The following is a 14546-nucleotide window of genomic DNA, read 5'->3' on the forward strand; positions in this document are numbered from 1 at the left end:
ATATATATAATGTATGTGTGTATGTGTGTATATATATATATATATATATATATATATATATATATATATATATATATATATATATATATATATATATATATATATATATATATATAATATGTGTATATTATGTATATGTATGTAGGTGTCTAGAGAACAGGAGAAGCCTCGGGGAAGGTCCCAAAACAGGGATGAGAACTCCTTAATAAGCCTTTGGCTGTTAGGTTCCCCGAGTTCATTTTATAGCGCTATTAGCAGTATGAACACACAGACCCTTTCATGCACATTTTCCCCTCTTTTGCCTTAAAGCTTTAGGTGGAAAAAAATCAAAGCCTTTATTCCTTTTCCTGGCCCTGTGCTACATCTTTTCCATGCCTTGCAGATCAAATCTCTGGCAGTGACTATAGGACAGCGACTCTTGGAGATCGAGGTTGACCTTCAGTGTAAGTCGGAAAACTAAGGTCTTTCTTCCCATCGGTCAACCAGAAGATCTCTCTTGCCCCACTTCCATATCGTAAAGGCCACATCACTCTTCTCGATGTTCCACTCATACGTGATGCTTTTTTCCTTCCATCTGTGCGTGACTTGGTACTTAATGATGAGGCATGTTTGATTGAGCACTTTGATATGGAAATAAGCAGGAAACAAGGACGGAGCTCCGCACGTTGGGAGCCAGGCAGCACACAGCTGCTCACACAGGGTCATTCTTTGCACTGGGCCTGTTTTTCTCTTCCCCAAACTAAACTAAGATGCTAAGAATAGAAGGTCGATCTCACAGCTTGTCCTTTCTTATTGGAATGTGTGTGTGTGTTTTTGTTGTTTTTTCTTTTATGTACCTGGTTAACAAAGCTTGTGTTTAATAAAAAAAAAAGTTCTTGTTACCTTGTTTGTAATCATCTGGTATGTGCTTGTGTGATGTTTTGTCTTTTGAGATGACACCCCCCCCCCCCCCCCCCCGTGCCTTTGCAGTTCCATTCGTCTTCAGTAACAAATGCAGTCTGGTGATGTTGGTGGGGTTGCAGCCTTGTTTTGGTTTGTTTACAGTTCCCGTCTAATGTGCCTAGCAACACTTTTCAGAGGGAGGTGGGCAGAGAATGTCCTAGGGCAGGACCCGAGCTAAACGAGAGAAACGCAGATTCCCAACACCCACCGCCCACCGCCGCGATCCTTCGTGCTTCGAGCGCTCGGGGTAGCCTAGCGACAGCAGCTTGGATGCTGAAGGCAGCGCGTGCAGACCAACCAGCGGCCTGTATCCAAGGCCTGGCTGCCATGGAAACTGAGTGCACAAGCTATGCTGCGTTCCTGTTGCTACCGCGTCATCCGTTTCCTGGTCTCGGATCCAGCCACTCAGTTCGGCTGGCCACCTGACTGTCAGAGGACGCCTGTGCACACGCTCGTCCGTTCACTCGGAGTGGGTGGAGCGTCCATTCCCCTGGAGGGTTTCTCCAATACATACACACACACACACACACACACACACCCCGCATCCGTCTCACTCTCCGAAACGGGAACAAACAGCCGCCAAACTGGGAAAAGGAAGAGGAGGCTAAAAAAACTAAAGCCCCACGCAGGCAGCATGGTTCTGTTGATGGTGGAGGTGGGTGATTGCAGGCTACTGGAGGGTATCATCCCCCCCCCCCCCCCCGCTCCCAGACAAACCCTGCCGCCCAGATGTTGGGGAGTAGCCTTTTGTCTGAGACCTGCGGTTTCCTCTCGGCTTCGTTTTTTTTTGTTTTTTTTGTTTTTGTTTTTCATGCGCCTCGCCACGAGCTGTCATTTTGATAAACGAGCTCGGCCCATGTCCGTGAGACCGAATCGCTGATGTTCGGCGCTTTTTAATGGGATCGATCCAACATAACCCTCCCCCTCCCAGAGTACCCACACGCACGCCTCCCCTGAGTCCTTCACCTCGTCCAGACGCTCACGCCTGCCGAGGTGCTGCAGGACAGGCTCCGTGGCGATTAAATAATGCATATGTGCAGTGTGGAGGACGGTAGCCTCTCCTCCGTTAAAGTCCTGAAGCAATCGAGGGCAACATGGCCACTGCACCTAAGAGCAGCTACTGCCATGGAGACAAATCAAGCCAATCCATTTCAAGTTCAAGCTGGGATGTCAGTCAGGCTCTGTTCATGCATGTCTATGTTTCAAGGCCACTGAATAAATGGACGGTGGCATTTAAACACATGCATCTTCAGAGGATATCTGTTAGAATTGTACAAACGTTGCCACTCGCTTTACATGCTGTGCATCAGTCCTCTGCTAAATCAAAATGCCGTTTTTATTCCAACACAAAGAGACTGTTTGTTTATTTCCCTGGCTGGAAAAAGCCTTTTGAAAACGGGATTAGTCTTAGTTGATTCCTAAGCCAGAAAAGATTGATTAGACTGAGGAGCCTCGGGCCTAACATGGACTCTGAGAGAGGCCTCAGACTCGCTGCCCGAGGCTCACAGGTCAGCCGTGCCATTCGCCGTGGAAATGGACACGTGCCAGTGGCTTGCTTGTTTCTGTCCTCGTTGCGTGTTGCGCGGTGCGCTGGGCGTGGCTCCAAGGCCAGGCATGATGTGCATGCTAAACAGAACCCTTTGTTTCTTAAGGCTACCTAAGGCTTGTTTTTCCAGAGTCGGTGTGTGTGGTTCATTCAGCGTGGCTTGTGTGGTCCTGTAAACTCCCAGAACAGTGAGTCAGTCACAACGTATAAATGCAAATTTGGTTGGATTTACATCTCTGCTTCCAGAGGTTTACCTCACTGTAATATCAATATAGATGTAATATCAAATATTTAAATAATTGTAGACTTCTGTCAGACAATCAGATAGAAAGGTGTTTTTTTTCCCCCTACACACTAAAGCACATTGAGTGTCAAGCGTTGACGGACCACTAATGTGAATAAGGCCTAGTCTTTGAATTAACTCTGATAATCCATTTTATTGCATGAAAATTGATATTTAAAGTATTTAAAAATATCCTGTTTGAAGAGGCAAGGAGATATATTTACACCTAGATATTTTCCTCTGTTATGTATGAAATAAGATAATTCTCATGTTTCATGGCGATTTCACCAACTCTGTGTGTTGCCAGTCCCAGACCCATGGCGTTAGCATGGACTGCTCGCCCTGCTGTGCACTCGTAAGCCCCTGGAGTCTGCCAAGGGCTGTTTCTGTCACTTAAATCCACCACGGGATTTGTGTTAACATTGCAGTCAACAACAACAACAAAAAAAAACCACACTTTACTATAATGTGATTTACAAACTCAGGCACCCAGAGGTGGAGGGAGAATATTCTGGCTTTCTGAAAAAGGTTACAGAGGACAGCAGAGTGGAAAAGCAAATATCACCATGAAATCAAAACCAAATTCCCAACATTTATGCTATTTATAAAATTGGATTTTTCAAACATTTGTTTATTTTTGTGGATTGCACATTTTCAGATCCTACACATGGCCAATGTCCTGGAAAAGAGGACGTATAGCCAGCCTGCAAAGGACCTTGGGTGACGTCACCACTCTGATTTATGTGGGCGCAGGAGATGTCTCGTGTAGCGGGAGTGCAGTAGGGTGTGTACATGAGTGTGTGTGGAGACTAGAGAGCTGTTGTAGCACAGCTGACTGGATTAAACAGGCCAATGACACCTTTCAGCTGTCACTAGCTTTATGCTGCCCACAGGTGCCTCGTGGGAGTAGCAGACAACGCAACAGCAAATGCCCCCACTGCACATTACTGCAATGTGGAAGGATGTTACCCCTAACCTTAATCTTAACCCTAATCAAACGTGCTGTACTGGACTGGAGTACATCAGTGTTTACATATTCCTATTGGGTAAGAAGTGTCATGAATAGACTATGCTGAGAGGTAAATGAAAACTCAAGACAAAAATATGTTTTGAAATATAAATATTTAAAATCTTTTTTTTACAGCATAAAAATCTCTCATCACATAAGCACAGCAACATGTTACAAAAACGTACAAAAAAACCTTCAAGGATTCAAAAGATTTTACACCTTAAATCTTCATATCGAAGAAAAGTCTCCAAAAGCGGACACAATACTCCAAACTGGGTTCACTGCATGCAAAGAAGTAGTTGACATTAGGGGAGAAAGTTCATTAACAAACAGTTCACAGCCTTCTGTGCAAGTAAAGACCAAAAAGCCAAAGGCTTCTCGCCTCAGCTACAGTGGTGTGCGGCAAACGCACACGCGAAAAGGTTCAGGAAGGATGAAGGATGCACGGAGTTCACGTTCACAAGCAGTTTTCAAGTCACGGGACCACACTCGTTCAATGTACAGAACTAAAGCGCCTCGGCATTGTGCGTCTCTGGGATTATCCCGTACACACTCGCTGCATCACGTCACTCAGTGGGATAACACAGAAGCTACAGGACGTACCGGAACACCACGAACCCGCCCCCCTCCCCCTCAGGCTAAGGCCTTAAACGCAACACATCTTAAGGCTATACATGAGCTCAGTGACCTCCTGACTTAGGAGGAAGCTGAAACAGGAATGTGGACGGTCACCGGATAGGTCCGCAGGGCTAAAGGGAGAAGACTTCGTCTGTGAGAAGGGTGGGCTCTGTCAGCTAGACCTGAGTGTCTGTATCTTGTGAGTTGGAATTACCCAGCAATTGCAATTATGTAATACAAAACATTGGCATCGAAACAGTCTCAAGCTGTATTGCTTCCCCAGAGCCCCGAGGTACATACAAATACTGATCTGGCAGTGATGCTGCATATTGTGAAATGTAAGCAGAACATCTAATGGAGAGAAAGTCATTTTTCTGAGCCTCGAGCCGGAACAGCGGAGGCAGATGTTCAAAAACAGCCTTGTTGCATTCTGCAACAAGTATTAAAGTCAGCGTTTCCGAGACTTGTGAAGTTTTCTCTCGGCGACGGCCGTGCCGCCGGGAGCATGGCGGAAGAGGTAATCTAGTAACACAGTGTTCGGAGCTGGGGTGCGTGATCTCTACAGGCATTGGCTCAATTTGTGCATATGGAGGACAGAAGTCAGCGAATTCCCCGGAGGACGTAGGTCAGGCCCAGTCAGGCTGGGAGCCCTGCTGCTTCAAACAGAGTCGAAGCAGTGGGAGTCAACTAGAAAATTACTGCATACATTTTCTGTGGTTTTTGTTAGTTTTTTCTTTACTTTCTTTACTTCAGAAGGTGACAGCTCAGAAGATATTAAGCTTTGGAAAGTCTCTCCATCAGCAGAGGGTTTTGAGGGCCCCGGATGCGCAGAGCAGCGTCTGCATGTGGTACGGAGTGGGCGACTCCATTTCCACTGCTTTTTCTGGTCTGAATGGAGGCACCTGGAAGGTGAAGGGCGGCACCTTCTTTTTCAAGATCTGGCCGATGCCCATGGAGGGGAACTTGGCACGGTGCTGTGGGCTCTCGGGCCCCTCGCCACCCCCGCTGCCGGGCGGGCAGCCGCCTGACTTGCTGGGGCTGGGCCAGTCCGTGGTGGGGGGGCTCTTCTTGGGTGGGGGTTTGACTACTAGCACCGGGGGGCTGGGGATGGTGGCCTTCTTCAGGTAGGAGCTGTCCACCTGGAAGGCAGAAACGTGGCGGGGCGGTGAGAGGGCACCGTTGGTGAGCTTGTACCAGGGCGACGGAGGGGCGTCTTTGGTGGTCTCCTTGCTGGCCGAGGCCCAGGAGTGCGCGCCCAGCGACGAGGGCGGCCGGGCAGGGACGTCGACGGCTCTCGGGCCGTCTTTGGAGCCACCCTTCTCGGGCGGCTGGGTGTCGAGGTGCCGGCCTTCCTGGGCCGTGCGGGCATACAGCGGGTGGATCTCCAGGTACTCCAGAGAGGAGGAGGCGATGCAGCCACCCTGGCCAGAGTAAGCATCCTTCAGTCCCGTCATCGCTTTGAGGAGTCCTGAAGGAAAGAGGCACAGTCTAAGTACAAGTCTTAGCCCTGTAAAATGAGAAATGCCTGAACAATAACTACAATATGCCCCACTGCCCTTTAATACTTTATAAACTATAAACTTAGTCTTAAGTTTCATGCTAGTTTAAGCCAGCTTTCATCGCAGTTCATAAAAAGAAGGAAAAACACGCAGGAAAACAATGACTTTTGGAATGTGCTACTGCTGTGACACACGCCGCACACAATCTTTAGGTTATGGCTTCAAAACCAATTTAAAAACATTCCTCGAGGCCTTGAAATGTTAACATTTGTGGTGGAACTAGACAATTGTCTGCAAAAGACAGCAAGCAGAGATATGTGGGTGACAGAGACCGAGCTGTCTTTTCTGTTGACGCAAGGCCTCTGGGCTTTGTGCTGCTGTGCTGTAGAACCTGAGGCTCTGGGACTGGACTTTGTGCTGCTGTGCTGTAGAACCTGAGGCTCTGGGACTGGGCTTTGTGTTGTTAAGGCAATGCTCAGTGAAAACTCCTGGCAGCCAATCGTCACATTGGCATACGCTGCAGAGTAAACGTTTGTGAAGCCTTTGGAATGACCAAGGTTTCTGCATGAATGGCTCCTCTTATGTTAACTGATACCGCCTGCAGTCATATTGAATAAAGGCTCAATTAACAAATAAGGCACATGCTTTATTCTGCAGTATTTTACTGATTAAATTGTTAAACAAGGTCATTGATGGAAAACGTATGTAATCTTTTAGCCTGATGAATCAAAGTGGAGTCTTTACAGCAGAATAACATTCAAGTGCAATATGTCCCAATAAATAGGATTTCAGAAGTCCTTAGAAGAAGAGTTGACTGGTAACAGTATTTCCAAAGTAAAAGGTTTTCTGAAGACCTTGACCCTTAATTAGTCCCCAATTTCTGGGGCACAGATGGTACAGATACGACAAACGGAAGAGATTTATCACCATAACTAGTGTCCCTAGGAATAAGAGTAAGACAGAAAGCAGACTAAGGAAAACGCTGTGTAATCTTTAAAATGTGACAAAGAACCCTGGGTGACAGCTAAGGATAAGCTGGCATCTGCACTTTAAAGCATCTGTGTTCAAGTGTACCAAAAGAAAAACACTTAGTGTTCCTGAGAAGTTTCCATTTCAGAAACCTCTGCCCTCCAAAAAAAGTCTACAGTTTGCTAAAGACCAACTGGCGGTTCCAGAGAATTATCGGAACAAACTGATTATCGAAAAAGAATCACAAGCTGCAGAGAGTTACTCACTATAAGGGTTCCAATACTCCCCCCCCCCCATTAGTGACCATTATAGTTTTAACCATCTGAAGCTGCACCATTTGATATGGCACTGCAAGATGTGTCTTGTTGATTAAGAGTTTATAATAATTGTGACTTGGATAAAGATCAGATTTTGCTATCCACGCATATCCGAAAGCTTCACATACTTTTCCTCACAACTCTGTGCTGTGCAGGCAGGTATCTGATAGAGCCAGATGCCAGTTTCAGGCTCTCACCCGTTTTCGGTTTCTTTTCTTTGGTGGGGCCCTTGCTCACGGCCAGGTAGATGGGCGTTTGCTTGGGAGGGATGGTGATCTTCTCAATGTGTTTCCTCCACTGTGTCTGGAACAGCTCACTCTTTTTCTCCTTCTCCATGGTGTACTGCTTCTCCTGTGCACATGCAGATCTGAGGTCAGTTACAGTGCATGACCAAGAGCCCATCCAGGGTCTCATCCCCAGCTATATAACCACATATACTATAGCACTGGAATAATAATAATCGTATGTACTATATGACTGGTATAAATTCATTCTAGGCCAACACCCTAACTTTAAGTGAAGTTTGCCCCCTAGATCGTCCCTGATAAACAAACAAAAAAACCCAGAAGACCTTAACGTGCTGCTGAATGGGGAATCCCACAGCTAATCCCGCGCTTCAAGCCCTCTCCCTCACCCGATATTCTTTGGAGAGTCTCTTCATCTTCTTGTTGAGGAGGAAGTAGACAGCAAGGGTATGGCAGGCACGGTTGGTGAGCACGGCGCTGAGCACCTCGCTGTGCTTGTAGCCCATCCGTTCAGTCATGTGCAGGAGGACCGTGTGGTTGATCTCCTCGATATGGATCCTGAGCAGGGGAAGAACTTCAGCTGGGACCACGCAGTCCACACCAACCCCCTCCTTTAGGTCTGACTGAATAACTGAATTGAAAAGGTTGAATAATTAGGAAAAGACAGGTGCTTTACCTGTTCAGGTAAGGGATCCCAGTGTGCGGGTTGCCTAGCTGTAGCCAGGAGTCAGCCATAACTTGATGGATGTTGGGTCTTTTGGCAGGGTCTGGTTCTAGAAGGCTCTTCAGCAAACTAACTGCAGCTGTGGGCAAAAGCGATGAACGGTGAATAGACAGAACTGTCCGAGTCTGTTTAAATCAGATTTGGTTCAATGACAGTCATGAATATCTCATTATCTGCTTCATTAACCTAAGAGCCACCAGATCAGCAAGTCTACAGTTTGCCATCACTGCTCCCTGAGTGTCCTCAGGGTAGACTGGCAGTTAGGAGGAACATTAGCGCAACAGTGTCTTCTATTCCCCCTCAGTATGGCACGCTGCACGAAGACAAGGGCACTGTCACACCCTGGACAATACAAAGCCACACGGCACTAGCCCTGACCAGGAAGGCCCGACTGAGAGAGTACCTGACCCCTAGTGCCTTGCATATGTGGACTGAGGAGAAGGCAGTTGTTTCACTGGTGACATCATCATTCTTATGTAATAGAGATATTCATCATTTCAACACTCATATCCTGATGCAATGGAACACAAACACTTGAGAAGCTCCTGAAAAGGTCTTAGGTTCAGTATAGTGTTGGAGATTATAGACTTTATTTATTATTTTTCAGACATTTTAAAAATCTGTTTATGCCAATAAATAGCTAGTTAATTCCAAATGATATTAAAAGTTCACACTTCTGTGAAATGTGTTTAATTACATAATTGAATACAGTATCTTAAAGCTTGTTTGTCCCAGGTGTTGTTCAATATCAGCAAAGATGCATTAAAGAACTGTCATAATATATGATGCCTCCCCTTTGTTAAAAACAGATAAACCAGTAGCACTCATGCATTTGCAGGACAGTAATCATAAACTTTGAATCACTAGCTGTATAGTCAGCTGTAAATACAACTCCATCACATAATAATAACGGCACAAAACAATATGAGAACCCAAAGTTGAGTGGGCCATTTGTAGGAGTAGCTTATTTAATAAACATTTAGCTGGTCATGCAAACCACCATGTAAAACCACCATTTGTTATTGAGTGTAAGGCATGTATTGTGCATAGATGATGGCAGACTTCAAGTTAAAAAACCCACAAACATGGCATAATTGCAGCCAGCCTGTGAGAACACCAGACTGTCAGTCTCCTAAACAGACTCGAGTCGCTCGGATTTTTCTTCTAGCTCCAGACGTGCGTTGAAGTTTAGTGGGCACCAAGTCTGGTGGATATTAGATTCCTCCACTTTATTTAAACATTTGACTCAGCTCATTGGACTGTGAAACAAAAGAATGGCGTCAAAACTAAAAGGCTGGTTAACAGTGGCTGCCTTGGTGTGAACCCTCTGGAGCACACAGACAAGGAAAAGAAAACGGCTGGTGAGCATTTGAGTGGTACGGCAGAAGACCACAAGGCTCGTGCAGGTCTGCGTGTGTACCTGAGGAGAGCGAAGGAGGCAACGGGTTCATGTCTTTGTCCACCATCCGCTGGTGCAGGGCTTTGAGGCTGAACGGCTCCACCGTGAAGGGAAGGGTGCCAGTGAGCATGGCGTACATGTTTACTCCACTGCATTGGAAAACAAACACACGTGCCAGCGTTAGATGGGAGCATTCAGCATGAGCTGATTAAGGGTGTGTTCTGCATTTGTCTCCATCAAGAGAGGGAACGGCAGTTGTTAAACTCACATTGACCAGACATCCACTTTGGGCCCATACTTCTTCCTGGAGAGAAGCTCGGGGGCGGCGTACGCCGGACTGCCACACTGGGTGCTGAAAGGGTCTGAATATCCCAGGATCCCTGCACAGTTGCTCAGCCCAAAATCTGGATTAGGACAGAGGGGAGTAGAAGGGTTTTGAATAAGATGGAAAAAAAAGGCCCGGTTTCCAGGCCATGTGGCCTTAAGTTTGGTGCGGTGGAGCAACGGTGTCACAGCTGTCTTCGCTCATTCCCTCCGGGGGCTGAGGGGGCTCATAGCTGTCTAACACTAACAAAGTGTGTCACGTTCAGCTGTTAAACTAGGAACTCTGTATGCTGAGGCGGACTCTCACAGAGGTGAGAGGTCATTTGGTTTTAATGAGATACTGATTGCTCCATCAGTCCTCACCACTTGCTGGTGAGGGCCGTTTGCTTGTGCTGTTAGTTTAGAGTTTCAGGGTCTGATGAGTTTTGCTGTCTTGTACTGAAAAGGCCCGTCATAGGAACTAAACCTACGTCTATGAACACATACATTGGAAAGGCACATTTAACAAAGGATTTGAGAGTACCTTACCTATTAGCTTTATGTTGTCTTGTTCATCCAGCAAGAGATTTTCAATCTTTAGGTCCCTGTAGGAAAGAAAGAAAAACATTACTTTAAATATTGCATTTTCTTTTATTGTCAATGTGACCATCTCAGGTACAAATAAACTAACAACAGTCAGTCATTTTCGTACACAGCCTTTACCCATTCGTGTATTTGGGAATTATGAGACACAAAGTGAATTCTCATCTGTTTTGTTTTTCTGGGGAACCACAGATACCCGACTACACAAGTCAACTCAGTTCCCATACATTTTCCCATACTATTCCCAGATAAATCTCTGAATTGAACACGGTTTTCTTCCCTATATAAAAACTTCAGTGAGCATGGTCTGAAGATGTTCAGGCTAAGCTGGGCTAAACCATACTTGTGTACGCCAAGCAGTGTGCTTTTTGCTTGTGTTTACTATGCCTGCGTTCTTCCAGGCCTTTCCGTCTCACCTGTGCACCACCCCGGCTCTGTGCAAGTGCTCCACAGCCATGACCAGCTGCCGGACATACTTCTGTGCCTCCCTCTCATCGAGACGCTTCTTCTCATAGATGAGGTTCATGAGGTTGCCCCCGGGGCAGAGCTCCATGACGAGGTAGTAGCTGTTCTCCGTCTCCAGGATGTCCAGCAGCTGCGTGATGTTGGGATGACGGATCATCTGTTGGATCTGGCCCTCCCGACGCAGGTTCTTTGTCACGTACGAGTCTTTTTTGGCCTTCCTCTTGTCTATCACCTTCACTGCCACCTGGGAGACACAGAGGAGTGAAGAAGAATGCACTGTTAGATCACAAAGGTTCTAAATGAAAATGCAAGCATTCCAGACCAAAAGCTAGCATCAGGGCATTAGTAGGAAACCGGCGTGGGCAGGTTGGGCTTGTGTGGTTTCTCGGGTTATGTGATCTGCTTGCTAGACTGTCAGACTCTTTTGCGAAGTCTGTGAAGAGAGAGGCAGGGAAAGGGATGGGAATGGACAAATGACTAACGCGGAATCTCAGCTCCTGAGCCCTTCACACCACATCCACACCAAATGGTCTGTGAATACCACCCATTTGTCAGTCCAGACACCACAAACCACTAATGCTGAATAAACACTCCAAGTAACAGAATGGTGACAAATGCATTCTGCCCATTATGTATGGTGGTCGGTTCCTTAGCACTCTTAGGTCCTAAATAAGAACCACTTTTAAGAATAGTGCAACCCTTTGGAAAAAAAAGAATCTCGGAATTACACCTCTAAATACTGGCACTGTATTGTGAGACTAAAGGATAATATTTCATCTTAAATCAACCTCAGATAGGCTCAAGCAAATATTTATTAGATCGATCTTTTGTAAAAAAATGACCCTTTTCAGCACACTTGTTTCTGTTACTGCACAACTGATATAAACAATCAATCAATAGCAACTTATTAATAAATTATATCTTGATTATTAAACAAGATTTTTTGTTTTGTTTTACATTTAGAATTTTATTTTGTCGACATGAAGTCCGTTTTAAACAGGCGTCCTTTGTCTGTCTTTAAATCCCCCCTGAATCGTTGATAATAGCCTGGTGCTGTTTGCACCACGGCTGATTAAAGTACTCAGCTCAGTTCAGGGATGACGAGGTTTCAGACTGTAGCCCGCCGTGCCATAACAAATCGCCAGACAATAAAGGCGGCCGCGAGCAAACAAGCCACAACATGAGCAACTGAGCAAATAATTCCAACGATTAAAGCAACAGAAAGGCAGAAGGGAGGTAAAGAGAGTGCTTAACATTCACCTAAATGCAAATAAAGCACTGCCCATTCTTGACCCTCGCCAGGCGATAACCTCAGTCTTGCCTGGGGGTGGGAGAAGGGGTCAGACCTGTGGCAGGGGAGGGGAGCAGAGTGGAGGAGGCATCGCGGAGCTGGTGGCCGAGACTTTGTTTATCTTTCCCAAAGACAAAGGGAGTGAGGGCGAAAGTGGGTTACACACGATCAAAACACAGCAGGGAAGCATGTGCTGCCCGCCCACCATTCAGTGGCTCGCCCCACCCAGATCCCCCCCACCCCACACACCACTTTCCCGCGTGATGTCATCGGGCGCTCACTCCTCTTTGAGATTTCTGCCGCTTGCATCATCACTGAGAGAGATGTGGAGAGGGAGAGAGAGCATCTCACCACAGCAACAGTGAAAGAGGACTGCTGGGGGGGGGGACTGCTGGGGGGGGGCACTGAGCTAATCCCTTATATGCTAAATAGGAATTTCAGGTCACTGATTCAAAAATCGAAGCTCTTGTTTTTCCCAGTATGCAAATGGACAAGCTACTCCCAGTGGCACACTGAACAAAAGCAGATGGTAGCTGAGGACAAATCAGTCCCACGCTGGACAAAAGGAAAGACCTGCGAGAAAAATACTACTGCATGTGTTACATTGTCCTCTACAGTCTTGTTGTGATTTTCCCTCATTCTTCATGCCACTTCCAGAAATGATATGCCTCACCAAGAAGCCCAGTGTGAATGTACACTCCTGAGAGTGGAGAACTGTACTCCTTCTTACACAGAATTTTCAGAGGCAGTTAAACAAGACTTCAATTAAGAATCCTTATCCAGTTCAGCTTGCACAGCATAGATGACGTTCTGGAGGAAACTAAGACAACTACATCTAAATAAACCCTTTGGATCCTAATGACACATAGGTGGGAGTGTCACGGACTGGTTAGAACATCAGTCCGCCTAGCTACCGACTCCTGAAGAATCCTGCTTCATAAACATTGATAAACAGATGTATATGAAACAAATAAGCGACAGAAAGCATTTTTACTTAATTTTCTTAAGAATGCTAGTAAAACATCTTAGAGGTTTGCCTATGGGAGAGCCAGAACACTGACAGCCCTATATCCACTTCACTGTTTCAACAAGGATAGATGAAGACCACTTTAGTAGGCTTTTACGTGCTAGAATGTATCGGTATTTACATTAAAAACATTATTTCGGAGAACAGTTACAAATAACCGTGTCGATGTGGTCTGTGCGAGAGCACTGTGGCAGTGTAACTTGACTCACTGTACCTTCTCACCGGTCAACGCGTGAAGACCCTCACGAACTTTGGCGAAAGATCCCTCTCCGAGTTTTCTTCCGATTAGATAATTTCCAACCCTCTTCGTGTGATAAAAATTTCGAAGGATGTCTCCCGGTGGACCACCAGTCAAAGAGGAAGGCGCGATATTTTCTGTGCCCACGGACGTCGGGGGTTTAAGCCCAAAGAGTCTGTCCATACTCATATCCGTCCCCGCTTCTGGCATCTCGACGGCTTTATTTTGATATTAGTTTTAAACGAATGTCTCACCTTACTTTACAGAAACGCCCGTGGCTTTCAGTGTCCTAAACTAAGGTGCGGGCTTGTCGGAAAGGGACATCTGAGTCCCCTCTGCTCTGCTGACGCCGTATCGCTAATGCACAACCCTTATCGGAAACTCAGCCAAGCACCACCTGTTCACCTCAGCTGGATGCAGCTGGCAGTGGATGTAACTACAACTTCCAGGCACACGCTTGCTTTCGCCTATAACCGCATTAGTGGCAGTGCAAGAAAAAAAAACAAACCCATCAAGGTTAAAGCATAATTTTGCCTTTTGGAAAATAAAGCGATAATAACGCTATTTGAACTCTCTTTCTAAAATATTATTAATGCAAGTCCATAGTCGGCTCAACAGTATTAGCCTATAGGACTACAAGTAAGAACAGTTCATACCCGTGTCCGTCCCTAACCTGTTTGAGTTGTTGATGGTGGACTGTCTGGGGTTTTCTAAGTTACTTGAGCGGCCCGCGGTGGGGGGCGTTTCTTATTTGCCAGTGACTCGTTTCTCAGTCGCTGGGTTGAAATCTAAGCCTATCAGAGGCCGAGGCCAGCACAGCTCGGACCGCCCCCAACGGGTTGTAAAACAAGCTCCACCCCTCACCCATGCTTGCCTAGACAACAAAGAGCATGTTGCGAGGGCAGAAACGACTGGCTACACAGCCTATTAGCTTCACAAAGTATTACTTTATCTCGCATTTAGTTGATTTGCTGACTTTTTCGCATAATTACTGAGACGTACAATATGCCGTGCAAGTGTTAATGATTCGCATATATAAAATTGCCTTCAGTGAAAAACGAGACATCC

General features: G+C 46.2%; 2 protein-coding genes across 3 annotated transcripts in view; one reads left to right on the top strand and one right to left on the bottom strand.

The window, feature by feature from the left end:
- The window catches only part of mis18a (MIS18 kinetochore protein A), a 3442-nt gene extending 2561 nt beyond the window's left edge, over window positions 1–881 (top strand). The window contains exon 5 of the mRNA XM_027000916.3: window positions 383–881. Within this exon, the coding sequence (XP_026856717.2) occupies window positions 383–460 (78 nt within the window). The 3' untranslated portion in view covers window positions 461–881. The remainder of the gene's footprint in view (window positions 1–382) is intronic.
- A 2995-nt stretch (window positions 882–3876) lies between these two features.
- Window positions 3877–14155, bottom strand: hunk (hormonally up-regulated Neu-associated kinase). Of its 2 annotated transcripts, none has more exons than XM_027000859.3 (9): window positions 13455–14155; window positions 10874–11166; window positions 10404–10459; window positions 9820–9955; window positions 9573–9700; window positions 8105–8231; window positions 7818–7986; window positions 7381–7534; window positions 3877–5866 (listed from the first exon to the last, which is right to left on the bottom strand). In XM_027000859.3, exons 1-9 carry the CDS (start codon window positions 13686–13688, stop codon window positions 5196–5198), a joined length of 1968 nt encoding a protein of 655 aa, XP_026856660.2. In that variant the 5' UTR covers window positions 13689–14155; the 3' UTR covers window positions 3877–5195. The 2 variants fall into 2 exon arrangements, with proteins under 2 accessions (XP_026856660.2, XP_026856661.2); XM_027000860.3 differs by having other exon boundaries at window positions 13463–13597.
- Window positions 14156–14546: the final 391 nt, after the last annotated feature.

This window comes from Electrophorus electricus, chromosome 19, assembly GCF_041902795.1.
Source record: "Electrophorus electricus isolate QZ-2024a chromosome 19, ASM4190279v1, whole genome shotgun sequence".
Taxonomy (NCBI): Eukaryota; Metazoa; Chordata; class Actinopteri; order Gymnotiformes; family Gymnotidae; genus Electrophorus; species Electrophorus electricus.